At 38.8% G+C, this 14932-nt stretch overlaps 1 protein-coding gene across 1 annotated transcript in view; it reads right to left on the reverse strand.

Moving 5' to 3' along the window:
* Positions 1-14932, reverse strand: part of dnah5l (dynein, axonemal, heavy chain 5 like) — a 94406-nt gene that overhangs the window by 62920 nt on the left and 16554 nt on the right. Inside the window, exons 21-30 of the mRNA XM_076970508.1 lie at positions 14628-14835; positions 12862-12949; positions 12372-12495; positions 12077-12240; positions 11413-11505; positions 10342-10545; positions 10128-10208; positions 6164-6568; positions 5873-5991; positions 4507-4643 (exon numbers count right to left, since the gene is read on the reverse strand). Of these exons, the coding sequence (XP_076826623.1) occupies positions 4507-4643; positions 5873-5991; positions 6164-6568; positions 10128-10208; positions 10342-10545; positions 11413-11505; positions 12077-12240; positions 12372-12495; positions 12862-12949; positions 14628-14835 (1623 nt within the window). The remainder of the gene's footprint in view (positions 1-4506; positions 4644-5872; positions 5992-6163; positions 6569-10127; positions 10209-10341; positions 10546-11412; positions 11506-12076; positions 12241-12371; positions 12496-12861; positions 12950-14627; positions 14836-14932) is intronic.

The following is a 14932-nucleotide window of genomic DNA, read 5'->3' on the forward strand; positions in this document are numbered from 1 at the left end:
GTTTTGCGTTGAGGCGGTAACGAAGGGTGGAAGTGCTCCTGTGATAAGCGAACTCCTTCCTACATAAAATGCAAATAACACTATATTTGTTTTTACTTCCATCTGGACGTTTCTTATATTTAAATATTGTGCGTCCATATAATCTGTATGTCTGGAACTCGTGCACTGAGAAACATTCCACGGTGCAAAAGTGTCTCATGCGTTAAAATGCGTTAATTTTTTTAGTGCGTTGATTTTCCTGTAATTAATTAATCGAAATTAACGCGTTAAAGTCCCACCACTAATATAAATCATATATTGTGTGTGTTTGAAGGAGTGTTAACCCTAATTTTATCAATGTTTTTTTTTTATGCTGAGAGAAGATGGAAGGGACATTTTTCAAAATGTTAAAAATACTTAATAATACTTTAATTTAATTTCTGGCAGTCACTTGACTATGTAAAACTTCAAAGACTATGGAAGCAAATTTCAAATTGAAATATAATATGCAAAATGGCAATGCAATCCTGAATTGGCATTTACAGTTCCACTCATACAAGCAAGTATGAGCTCAAAACCAGAGGTTTATAGTCGCTGTAACGCGGGAGTACAAGGATGTACAGTGATATACAGTCCCTGACATAAGTTCTGTCGCTTATCCATGTTGTGGAAACAAATGCTTATAACCTGACTAAATTCATCAATTGGTTTTAGAAATGACTCATATGAAAGCTGAAACCCTCCCAAATGAGATTTAATTTACGAAAATAAATTTGCTTTACTGCAGAAATATTGATCATTTAATGAACACAGAAAGGTCAGATTTTGGCAAGACAAAAGTTTTGTCGCCTTGTCATATAATGCACCCAATCCTAGTTTACAGCCTCACCTGTGCTCACTAATTGATTGGTTAATTAGTGGGTGTGTATAAAAAGAACTCCAGCACCCCAGACCTTCACTTGAACTGCAACTTGACCTTTGACAACATGCCAAAAATCTATCCTGCAACCAAAGTCTTGATTATCAAGACGCTAGAGACCAAATCCACTGCAGAAGTGGCTGGCACCTTTAATGTGTCTCAGCGTCAAGTACAAAGAATTAAAAAAAGATTTGAAGAGACTGGAGATGTTTTTGACAAGCCCAGGTCCGGCAGACCCCACAAGACAACTGTTCGGGAGGAACGTTTGTTGGTTAGAACCACTGCGGCAGAGCTCCACCAGGCCTGGTCACCTCAAGTCCCTGTGTCAACTGTGTTGGTGTGTGTAATTACGTCCGTGGGTCCATCTAAGACCACCAAAGAAGTTGTATTACATTAAGTGCATTCTAAATAACAACATACAACTAAAAGTTAGGTATTTATGCCTTGCACCAATGTGTGATGGTCAGTTTTTGTCAAATATTTTAATAGCTTTAAACTGTCCATTAGGATGCACTTAATGTACTATAACTCGTTTTATGCTCTTATGATGGACATTTTAAAAGCTATTGAAATATTTGTCAAAATGTGCACTTAATATGTATACAACTTGTTTTTATCTTATGAATGATCATTTAAAAACTATTGAAATTGTTGCAGAAAAACAGAGTGTGTAGTGCTCTGGGGCCTTTACGACCACCACTTTCATCCATTAAGGTAATTTGTAGATGGTGACAGTTTAAAATAACATGTCTAATTTCGAATATGCGAACATGAAGCCAACTTAACCACAGTTACAAGGAAGAGAAAGACATCAGTCATGTTGGATGGCAGAGATCCTAAATAACAGCTGATCTGATGTGAGTGTTGCAATGCTTATTAGTTTGTATTTTATTAAGATGCCTATATTATTACGCTGCCATGGTAACCACCAATTGTCTACCCTTTTAATTTGTTATAACATTTGTACTGTATAAAACTGGGTCGCAACTTAATGACAATGAGAAAAGCCCTGCTTTAGACAACACCCTTTCTTCCGTCAAAGCAAGCTAGTTCAATGTGTCGCCAATGGTACTGCCACCTGCTGATTTGGCATGGTAGCTACAATTTATAAGTTACATATGGCCTGTGGGCAACGATTATGCCAATGTGGCTCATGGTGAAAATGAGTTTGACACCCCTGCCGTAACTAGATCTGTCACATATGTCTCCTCCCTCCGCCCTTGTCTTGTGTAATTCGGTCTAACCCCACCTTGTTTTTTGTTTCCATGGTTTCCCCACACTATCCGTTCTCACTCATCCATTTTCATTCCTCCGTGATTACCCACTCCAGCAGTCTCTGTGTATTTATGTAACGCAGCACGCGCTGCGGAGCAAGAAGACTGACACAAACACTGAGGAGAGCAAGATTTAATGAAGGGAATTCCAAAATCAGGGTCAAACAGAAAGGTGTTGGTCAAATCCGAGAGAGAGTCTGAACATGAAACACGCAGAGGCATTATTGAACACAGAGTACACAAGGGACTAAGGCACTGAATAATATACTTAAACAAAACGCGGGCAAAACGCAGAACAAAACGCGGGCAAAACTCAGAACAAACTAAACAACCAGGAAACGGAAAACACAAAGCGACTGGACAGCAATAACAAGATGTACTCACAGAACCAGGATAACACAGGCATGAATACAGAAACACAATCACCGACAAGGGGCTAGGGAAACACAGAGACTATAAGAACACGGAACTACAAGAAACAGGGACATCGGAGTGACAGCTAAGAGAGGGGGGTGTAGACCTACGTGACAATTTAGTGTCCCAGCCTTCATTGTCAGTTGTCGTCTGTATGTCCCTTGTGTTTCCCTGCCCATTCAGCCCTCTAGTTTTCCTGGTTCCCGGTCCGTTTCTTATTCTCTGTTTGGCTAGTGTGTCGTTACCTTTACTCTAATTCCCTCAGTCCTATGTTCCAGTTTGGCTCGTGTTTGCTATTCACTTCTCTCCGTCGTTGTTGTCTGGTTTGTCTTTGCCCTAGTGTGTTCCTTTCTGGTAGTTCCATTATGTAATTTCTCTCTGCTGTTAAGTTGTTCAGTGTCTTGTCATCTCTCTTTTACTGTGTACTCCCCCCATACTCAAATAGCGGCCCGTGGGCCTTTTTAGGGCTATCTATTTCTGGCCCGCGACCTGTTTTGAAAACTTTTTTAAAAAAATTTTTCAATCACGCTATCCGCTCTTATTTTGAAATAACACGAGGCTGGGGCTTGCCTCCATGGCAAACTAATGAAACTAATGAGATCTGACATTGAAAAGACAAAAACTGGAACATCAGAAAGGCCCATGGGATGCATTGGGGTCCAGTAAATGAAACCACCATGTGATTTAAAGAGAGGCGTGGAACCAAGTGCCAGCCCAAACTAAAATGAAGACAACTAAAGCCATAGAACAACGAGAGAGGCAGGTATACAGTAAAAAATAAAAAAAACCTAAAACACAAAAATCACGGAGTACTTGAAATAACGGAGTACTTGAAATAAACTCAACCGCTAAAATCACAGGAGAAAATAATAAATGCAAACACAAAGGACGCAGAAAACTTTAACTCCACCGCAAAATCTGAAACATAAAACACCAGGGGAATTAACGGGCCGGCTGGAAAATGCCGCAAAGAACAAAAAACCCTTCCCAAACAGAAGCAGAACTGGACAGGAAAATAACAGCAGGAGGAAAACCTGAGGGAGGCCAGGAAGCGGCGCAGAAGGTAAGTACTTGAATAAGTAAGGAGATCAAAAGAGAGCAAGAAAACAGTGACTAAACACCAGCAACGTAGCACAAGACCAACGAGAAGAGAAAACTGACTGAGATCGCAGAGCAGGGGGACGAAATGATTCAGCAGTGACCTACTACAGCTCTCTCCCTAAAGTAGGGAAGAAAACAGCTGCAGCAGATCACCACTGATTGCAGAGACTCTGCCTGGAACCGACCCATGGGCTCCTCCTAGCTGCGGCCGGAGGAACCGTACAGGAGTCAATCCTGACAGCCCATCATTCATTAAATTGATAAACTACTGAGTTGTGATCACTACACAATGAATGAGATTTTTCGCAGCTCATAGTTAACAATGAGGTGATTGGTTGGACCTTTTGAGGTGGCACATAGAGGAAAAATCTGGATTGTACTGATCTAGCATCATGAACTAAGGAGGTTAATGTATATTGGCACAGTATATTTGTATTTGCTGTTTCACAAAACAATGTCCATTAAATATACTGCTCCTAAATTTAGCATATTTGCATTATTACCATGCTTTGACAAGGTTAGCATAAGCAGATAAAATGTAACATTTTTGAATAATAAATATTTTAATTTATTTTTGACTCAGTGAGTTCACATGGAATATGACACTCCATACATTCAGTGAGTGGCATGGTTGAACCATGATAACTTGAAACTTCAATTATTTGTAGTTAAATTTATGTATTTAATGTATCATATTTAAAACACATATTCCATAGAGTGCATGAGATGTGATCAGAGTGCAAAGAACCAGAGGATAGAATAGTGAATAGTGTAACTGCAAATTTACTACAAGGACAACAACAGCAACAAAAAACTCACCTTTAACTGTAAGGCCAAACAGCTCTTCACCACTTGAAAAAGTGACATATTTTCTCCAAAGCTCATCAAACTGGGCCTGATAAACCTGCAATCTGTCACTGGCTTCACGAGGAGTTAACCCCACCACTCCTGGACCGCTATGAGCAGAACACAAACAGTCAGCTGCCTACAAATTACTTCAAGATCACCACTGAAATCAAAGCACGGAGAGAGACAACATCAACAGTTTTTTTGAAAACATTGTTTGTTTAAAAAATGGCTAGGGTCCAAAGATGAAAGAAGGTGTCCTGTATTTTTAAATGTTTTATTAAATGTTTTAAAGTTTACAACCACTGCAAAAGTCACAAAAACATTTGTAATGCTAAAAGGATCTGCTTTCATTTTGTCATGAAACGCACATTCCAATCCATTCACCGACACATTTGAGTGAAGGTGGATGAGCGAACAGACACAAATTTAAAAACAATACAAAACAGCTGTCTTCAAAATAAAAGCAGTGAAGTTTAATTTTCATAAATTACACTTATAGTGTAATAGGTGTCACAGTCACACATTTACCTTTGACTTCTAACTTATCCACTATCTCACGCGGGCTGGTCAGAGATAGTCAGAGGGCTGGATGTGGCCCGCGGGCCGTACAATGCACAGGTCTTCTCTAGGTTTACTCATGTAGCAGACCAGGATCCATTCACATCACTCACCTCAATAGTCTCCTCATAGCATGGTGACACGTATCAATCCCTCAAACTGCTTATGCTAATTCTGAGTAATTAAGCCGCCAGAGGTAGAAGCACAGTCCAATCCCAGCCACTGAGTTTTGGAAGAACTATTAAATTCTGTCTGGTTTACAAGGACGTCACAATGGGAGGACCGAAAACTGGAATAATTGTGATTTTGGATCAGTAGTTACCACGTGCACTTTGGCCTCAAACAAGTCTACCCTGGTCAAGATTCAGGTGTCAGATCAGAGTCAGCAAAGTCAGAGTAGTTGATGTGCAGGTCAAGTACAGAATCTACACCCGTCCATTAACCCAAGTCTCCCTGCTCTCCCTGACTAAGTTAAACTTTACTGGATAGCTGGCCTCTGGAGTTCAAATGACCCTGTGAACCAATTTGGTTTGATGTTAGTCCTGGTGCACATGAACATGGAAGGGAGAGCAAAGTGCAGGCAGATGTGTGGTCTTCTGCATAATCACATGTACCCCAAACTCTTCAATGAAATTTGAGTCTCATTAAACCTTTACAGTAGAAGTACTTGGCAGTTTACCACCTCATTCAAGTACATCTCAGGCCAGACTACCTGTAATGGATGAGCTCATGCCAAACTAACACAATATATACAGTGAAGACTGCATTTCTTCAGTACCTGTTATCGTAGTCATTGTAGAACTTTTGGGCTGTAAACTGAAACTTTTCAACCTCAGAAACCAGCTCTGCTTTCATACTGGGATGGATGACCTCAAGTGTATTCTGGGTTTGCACAACCTTAAATTGAAACATGACAAGGAAAATATTCATTGTAAATGAGAAAATTAAATACAAATCACTTTATGTCCAGTTTAAATCACTGAATTCTCAGTACAGTATTTTTAAGTGTCATTTTTAAACACTTACTTTTATAAACTAAACTGAAACTTTAAAAGGAAAAAAAACTCACCAGTGTCTTAAGGGTCTTCCAGGCATATGTTAAGCTATCCATCCTCTCTGCATTTCCATCACTGAACTGCAGTTCATGTCTATTAAGGAGGGCAAAAGACTCCTCTACTGGCCCAAGAGTGGCATCAATATGTGTCTCTGTCTTGTGCAAGTCCCTTAGAGCTGCCATAGCTCCTCTCACATCCTCCAGGTCAGAAATAGGCCTCTGAAGTTGTTTGCTCACTCCATCCACAAAAGCATATATTTCCACCATATCTGTAGAGGCACGCTGATTTAAGGCCCCCCCATATATCCTCTTCCATGACCGACACTCCTGGATCAAGGAGAACTTGAGAGAGCTGATGTCATAAAGGATGAAGCCTACAGTACAGAAGGCTGGGAGGTCTTCAATCTTAGCTTCAAGAGTCTGCAATATATATATATATATATTGTTTTAATACATTTATTGCGAACCTATTTCGTCATGAAACAATCAAGAAAGCAAAGTTGGCAATGTCTGACCTTCTGCCAGTGCACCACAGAAAGCACACTAGCATACCGTATTGCACTTGATGATGCCACAAGCACAAAAGCAGACATGAAAGGTTATGGAACTAAACATAAAAATTTTTAAAGAAAGGTACAAAAATATTATTTTTAAAAGATATAGGGAGGCTGAGTGTGCCTGATTATTATTTATGCATATACATTGTAATATATGGGCATTTAGGGGGTTGTGTATATGTCTGTATATGCTTGTACTTATGAGTGTATGCATATATACTGCACATTTATGTTTAAGAATATATTTTTGTATTATATAACTTCAGAGTTATGGTAGTTTCAGTATTTATGAAATGTGATTGAGTGAGGGAAAAAAATAAGATTTTTAAATTTTTTGTAATAAGCTTTGGAGAAGGGTGGGGTTAAATAAGTTTTATACTTCTTCCCATTCCTATTCAAATATGTAAAATTGTTTTGTTATCTGTTTTATCATTTGTTTTGTTTTTAGTTTTCCATATTTGAAATAAACATTGAAATGAAATGAAATGAAATGAATGCCCATGAAATCACAGGACTCAAGCTCCATGCCTTTGAGAAGGTACAAAATGTGGTATCAGAGGAATGCCAAACACATGTGAAAAGACCCCCTTGCTGTTGTTCATTCATCTCGTTCCCTCCTGGTCTTGCAATAACTCTGAACATCAACTATACTACACTGGGCGAGGATCCTGGATGATCACCACGCCCACACAGAGGGCAATCTACACGGCATATTTAGTTGTCTGAACTACTATGCTAGAGCACTAAAGGGAGACCAGATGCACATAACAAGAACACGTGGACAGAGCTGGACATTGGGAACCATGGGATATTTATAAAAGATAGTCCCAGTGTTTCCCTTGTCCCTGATAGAGTCTTTTGTGCATTTGTGAAGTTTTCTTCAGTTCGCACACTCTGGTATATGTGATTTGTGGATTATTGTGAAGTTTACAATCTCTGTTTGTATTCTGTGATTTGTGATCCTCATGAGTTTACCTGGTTCTGTTCTGTTGTCTGTTCTAGTTTGTTCCTGCCTTTTCTGATTCCCTGTCTGCAGGGCTTAATTTGAGCCGGATCCTGCCGGAACAGGATCCGGGAACTCTTTCATTTTGAAGGGTGCGCTCCGGGAACTGTCTGCCTCGATCCGGTAACTTTCAAGCCTACTAATTATAAGTTATGAAGAAATCTGTCTGCGTTGAACCAATTAATTGAACAAATAATTCTATAAAATAAATTTTTTTAAACACAAGATCCACATTCAGGCTTCCTAAATCACATAAGAGCTGTCCTTTTTAGCGATGCCTTTAGGCGTCTCCCCTATAAAGCTAGTTATACTTTCGCAAGTGACCGTAGCGCGCGCCTCCGCGAACGGAGGAGGTGTTTATACTTACCGCGTCACATTATTTAGTGTGCTAGTTAGTAGTATAAAGAAACACCCCTCAAAAACAGGGGAAGGAACATTTACCTGACAAATTTTAATGTTGCTTTGTGTTTCAGATTTGTAAATTGCTGGAATTGAAGTACTTGAAAATGCACTTAAATGCACTTCTGCACTTAAAACACTTATAAAACACACGTAAATCATTTAAAAGTAATTTATATATATGAATTGGCTTGCTATTTTGACATTTGTGCACCTAAGCGTTGCGTTTTGTGTGCGATCCGGTGACATTGTTGGCCTCATGTCAACAATTTTCATGTCATTGTTGGCCTCTTGTCTCATGCCGCTGTTTGCGTTCCGGCATCGTTTGATTTACAAATTAAGCACTGCCTGTCTGGATGTGTGAGTACTCTTTGTGTTAGTATGTCACGAGTCATGTTCTGACTCCCTAGTAGATCTGACCTGTGCTATCCTTTTCGACCCTGAGTTTGGACTTCCCTTTAATGAATCTCGCTCCCCTCAGCGTTTGTGTCCGCCTCCTCACTCTGCAGCCTACGCTGCGTTACATTTCGTTTATTTAAAATTTTCATTGCCTAATTGTCATGCTGATTAATACTTCAAGCTACAGTGGTGTGAAATACGATGCTCGGCTGATTTTCGCATTTAAGTCCATGATAAATCTTATTTATCTGTGTTCCGATCAGCCCTTTTGGAACTGAAAACTCTTGAGTATGTCAGATCGTGGTAAGAGTTCAGGGTTAAGTTTAGAGTTTGTTAAACCTGCTTTCTGGAATACCCCCCCCCCCCCCCCCCCCCTGGTTTTTTGTATTGTGTTTGGTTGTTTGTTTAATTTCTGTAATAAAACCTTTTTATCTCCTGCACATGCATTCTCCCTGCCCAGTTCGAACATTGCAATTAGATCAAAAGTAGCAGGACATTAGTGTTTGAGAACATTTAAAATGAAATATATATATAATAATAGCAGCTGCAAAGGTCTGGTTATCTCTCTAATAATAACTAATAAGTTGCCACTATATTATCGACCTTACCAAAATGCTATTGAAACAAAGACAATGAGCAATTTGCATGTTTGGGGAGAAAATTAGAAAGACTGCAACAAGCAAAAAACTACCCAAAGATAAAATTTCAATATCTTTGCCAAATGAGTACATTTATATTTATAAGTTACAGTAAACTATGATTTTTGATCAATATGTCAAGTAACATTCCAAGCTAGCAACATCAGAGAAAACTTCAAAATCTTAAGCAATGTCACCATATTGTGGGTTTGCCCATGTTACATGGGATCAACAAACTAAGCTCCTTTTGAGTTATATAGGAAATATATTTTTAAGTAAATGTCAACTGTCTGTAGCTGGAAGTATTTAATTTTGTAAAGCAATTCTTTTGACTATTGTGTTATTTTCAATCCAGTAATAATTTTTTGTACTTTAAGAGACAGTGAGGGAAAATAAATATTTGAACACCCTGCAACTTTGCAGCAGTAACACAAATAAATTACTTTAAAATCATAATTATGATTTCCGGATATATATATTTTAGATTATGTCTCTCACAGTGGACATGCACCTAAGATGAGAATTTCTAACCCCTTCATGATTTCTAAGTGGGAGAACAAAGTCAAAGGTGTTCAAATACTTATTTTCTTCATTGTATCAACAAAGGTAACCCGAGAGAATTTTACAGCTCTACCATGATTTAGAACATCTGAAGCCATCAGCTCAGTGCAGCCATGCACGTCCTGTCTTGGTGAAAGTTACAAATGCGTTACTTTGTTATGCATATGGAAGTCTTTTGGTATGGGTTTCTAATATGCATGGCCTGATTCACATTCCAGTTTTGATTATCTATCACCTTTGGCACAGGTGAATTTACCAGAGCAGTAAGTTGACACTGGTGTGCTATTCATCACCATGGCAACTTAAGGAATAGGAATTATTTCATTTTCAGTCAATTTTTGTTCATGGCATAATGGCGAAAGCATCATGTTTTATGAATCTGGCCCATTGTTGATTATGCCATACTTGAAAAGCACACTCACAGAATAATATGAAAGTTGAGCACTGAACTCAGGAAGGGATGGATTGGTTTCCAAAAATGCATTCACTTGTTCAGCTGGATCCTTGAATAGAAGAAAGATTATAAATATGCAGCTTTCTCACCCACAACAGCTTTCTCACCCAGAACTGATTTCTGCTTATTATACCATATGTGCTTACTTATAAGTCTTCATCCTAAGAGAGGGCACTACATACCTGGGTCCACAGAGCAGAGAAATGTGTGAGATCTACTAGAACATCCCCAGCATTCACTTTAAGGGAGGACACTATAGAGCTCAGCTGGGAAACTGTTTTAACAACATCCTTGTGCTCAGCAATCTGCCTTTCAAGGGGTTTGAGTGTGAGCTGTTTGGTGACTGGTCCATCATCTCCCAGTTCTCGTGCTGCTAATTGCTCCAACTAGAATATTTGAGGTATAAAATGAAAGAAGGAAGAGAAGAAGAAAGAAGAGTTCTACTGGAACTTCAAATCAGTACCACAAACAAATAGCTTAATATCTATGCAAATTTAGTAGTCATGCCTTCACCAGAGTACACAAACAAAAATAATGAACTGGGTCAGTATTTTTATTTAACTCAGGGGTGCCAAACTCAATTGCACAAGGGGCCAAAACTCAAACACAGGTTTACCAGAAATGTCAATTAACATACTACAACAAAGGGAAATTACTAATAAACCACCATTTATTGAACTCACCATGATACCAGCTCTTTTACACAGAACAACAGTATCAATAATAAGAGAAATCTGCTTTAAAGTGAAAACACACCGACTCCTTAAACCCAGCCAGGTCCATAACGGTGACCAAGTTGGAACAAAGGCAACATGAATGCTCCGCCCCCTAATTACCAACTGTAGTGCTATGAACACAACGCCACAATATACTCAGTCTCCCATTGGTTTTCAAAGACTCTGTTTTCAGAATAATTGTTTCTTTTCATCATTGTTAAGTGCTGGCTTTGACATTACAATTGTGTTGCAGACTATAACAGACGTTTGACTTGAATGATGCAGAAATGTTCCCAGTATCATGAATGTATCATTCGGCAAGGCAGCTGCTGTCACTGGGCCATAATAATAATAATTTTAATTTAATTGTATTACGGGCTGGATATGGCCCACGGTCCTTGAGTTTGACACCTATGATTTAAAGATTTTTTGATTGTTGAATGGATCAATAAACAATGAACAAAATATAAATGATCAAGAAGTTTGTCTGTTCAATAAGGACAGTTTTTTCACAAATAAGTCTCAAAAATAAAATACCTGTAGTTGTTTGTGATGTAAATGCGAAAATTTCCAGAGTGGAATATCCTTTGCCATTGACAAGACGGTATTCACAAGTTTGTTCAGAATACTCTAGAAAACACAGACAAATGGGAATGAAAACATTTTGTTACCCAGTAAGGTAAACCAATAAAGCATTGCTGTCACGTTGAGGTCCCCAACCCCTCCCTTTTGGGCGTGTGTCTATGTCGTCTGCGTCTACTAGTCTGCGTCTGTGGATCTCCGTGAGTGCGGGTGCGTCTTGTGCTGATTCGTCTCACCTGTGGCTCGTCTCGTCATCACGTGGGGTTGATGTGGTTTGTCTATTTAATGTGCGTTCGTGCAGTGTCCTGTGCTCGTCGTTGTCTGAGTCTATGTATTTCAATACATTGTTCCATGTTATACATGCGCTGTCTGCACTCTTGTGTGTGTTTAAATAAACGTAACGTTTGTCCTGGAGAGGATTCCTGTCTCGTCCTTCACCGACCCGCGAACGTCACAATTGCCTTTGTACAAATTCAGGTTCTTTCACATCACGGTGTTACATGCACGGATGGCAAGTTTTGTAGCATTGGTATTTTTTTTATTTTGTAGGAATTGTATTTTTCGCTAGGAGTAAGTGTCAGATAGGTAATCTATATTAAATATAAAATTATATTAATACCTGTACTTCCTCCAAGTTGGGTTTGAAGATGATGTTGGGAATGGATAGTTCAACAGAGGCTCTGAATAAAGGATTATGACCTGCAGGACTGGATGAGGAAGAGTGATATGTAGGGTTCATAACATGGATACGGCGCCTCAAGGAATCCAGGGAGAGCTTGGTAGCTTTCAAAAGAAACACATCTTTAAAAGAAGCTCTGCATGTGTACATGAACAAAAAATTCAGGATGTATTCAGAAAGGTGTAGTGAAGCATTGAAAATACAGGGACATGTCAATTTGTGTCCAAACACAAACCTTTAACCAGTGCCTCAGTGTTCCTTTGACACAACTGACCCATCATGGTGTAGAAACAGCAAGGCAGACAAACTTGGCACCTGGTCTTCTGTTTAACATCCAGATGAAAGCATGGGAAGGAGCCCTACATACAAATAAATGATAGATTCCAGTATAGTCTAAATTAGGAAATACAGAACCCTGTTTTGTTGAGGAAGGCGGGGGGGGGGGGTGAGGCGGGGTATTTAACCATTTCACCACTGCGATGCAATTCGATTATCGAGCCCTTTGGGAGGGTTTCCCTCAGGGAAAGTAAGATTCCAGCGGGAGCATCATTACACCATCATTACAGTACAAATTCCAGAAGTATCATTACAGAATCATTACAGTACAATTTGCAGACTAGTTTGTCTTGCCTAATATTAACCTTAACCTGGACAAAACCAACTAAGGCAATATTAACAGTTTATGATATTGTGATGTTGCCAAAAAGTTTTTGTTGTTATCTTACCTCCAAGTTCACCATCTCACCTTGCTTCATCACCTTTTTTAGTTCCTCGATGATCTCATACATGGACTGCTCTACCTGTTGACTTTGACTGTAGAAGAAAGTCATTAGAGCAGAATCTTACACTTTTGATAGACAGATTTTGTTTTTCATAGATTTATTGTGTATTACAATTCTAAATTAAAATATCCGTCTGTCTTGCCGACAAACTTTTTGGAGATGGAAATTTTATATTGGCATCTGTCCACACTGACAAAAGTACCAATACCTGGTTTAATAATCACAGTATCACTGTGCTTGACTGGCCAACGAACTGGCCTGACCTATTGTCAAGAGGATGATGAGAGACACCAGACCCAACAATACAGACAAGCTGAAGGCTGCTATAAAAGCAACCTGGGCTTCCATAACATCTCAACAGTGCCACAGGCTGATCGCCTCCATGCCACATCGCATTGATGCAGTAATTTGTGCAAAAGGAGTCCTGACCAAGTGTTCAATGCATTCACTATACATATTTTTTAGTAGGCCAACATTTCTGAATTAAGCATCTTATAAAATATTCATATTTTTTAAGATAGTGACTTTTAGGTTTTCATTAGCTGCAACATTAATAGATATAAGCACTTGAAATAGATCACTTTGTTTGTCAAGAATCTATATAATATATGTGTATCACTTTTTGTAACTTATTGAGATGCACATGTAAATTGGCAACAACAAATATTTGTTATTATCAACAAATAACCAAGAATGTGGAGAGTTATTCTGTGAAATGAATGCATAAGTATGTTTATTTTTTTCCATTTTCTGCAAAAGACATGTTAAATTTTGTGCAGCATTCAAATGCCACGGTACAGCCCCAGATACCTCCAGGCTTGTCTACATATGTCTATATATGATCCGTTTCTGTGGGCATCTTCTGGTGTGTGTAGTGGAGATAGCCAAGACCACTTCAATGATCACGACACAGAGATGACCTCCCCTCGCAAAGTGTGAGAGACTGACATCATCTAATCCCTTTAAATGCTTGGGAAATGTAAAGAAGTTTTTCTACCCATGCTCTAAGGAACTCATAACTCCCAACAATGGTCTTCTTTTCCAAAGTTTAGAATCCTAACTTTATCTGATCACGTAAGTGCTAGGGAGAGGCAATAAAAAGTGCAAGAGGGTGTTCTGGTCGTGATCACCCTTCTTCTTCTTCTTTGTCAGTAATTGTTTGCCTTTATGACATCACTGCTTTGACTACCTGTGTTTCCGTCAATATAAAGTGAAAGTAAAAAGACACTGTCCAACTGGCATCGTGCTTCAAGCCTCGCATTATATCAAGGCTTCTTGTGTTGTGAAGGAAGAGGGAGAAGGATTGTATTAGTTTATGTTTATGATATATTAATCCACTTCTGTATTTAATCTTGAGTATATTTGTAAATGAGATACTAACTGATTGATTGACCTAACAATGTGTGTGTTTAAGTGTTTGTTTGAGTTTGAGCCAAATATACACCCACCCCCAAATCATCACTGTGTTAATTTATGTTCTTTTCCTTTAGAAAAAGACCAAACTCAACATTCAAGATAGATGTGGGTTTTAGAATTTGTTATATGCAATATATATCACAGTGTATAGTAATAACAGCACATTTTTGACAAGTCATACAATTGTGCATTTATATATTTATGCGTTAATATAATTATACTGTATATTTTTACTTTTTATAATGGAATAGCTTTTAAATTTAAAGTAGTGTATTGTGAAAGATTTAACTCACAAAGTCAGTGTATGTCTTGATGATCTCACGATGCTTTCAGTCTGGATGAGGAAGTCTTGGGGAACCTTTGCGTCTTCTTCAGGAAGGGCAAGTAGGGTGGTGCAAGACATGGTCTCCAAAATCCGCTCAATGCGACACTCCAGTATGTCCATGGTCACGTTTGCCACTTGATTCATTTCTTGCAGAGCTCCATAGACATTGACTACAACTAAAGCAGAAAGTAAACGATTGCAATTAAAAATATAGCCGCAAGCAGCGATTACGGGTACGGGTACACCAATGGTATGGGTATGGCTGTGTAATGT

This window comes from Brachyhypopomus gauderio, chromosome 13 (genome assembly GCF_052324685.1).
Source record: "Brachyhypopomus gauderio isolate BG-103 chromosome 13, BGAUD_0.2, whole genome shotgun sequence".
NCBI lineage: Eukaryota > Metazoa > Chordata > Actinopteri > Gymnotiformes > Hypopomidae > Brachyhypopomus > Brachyhypopomus gauderio.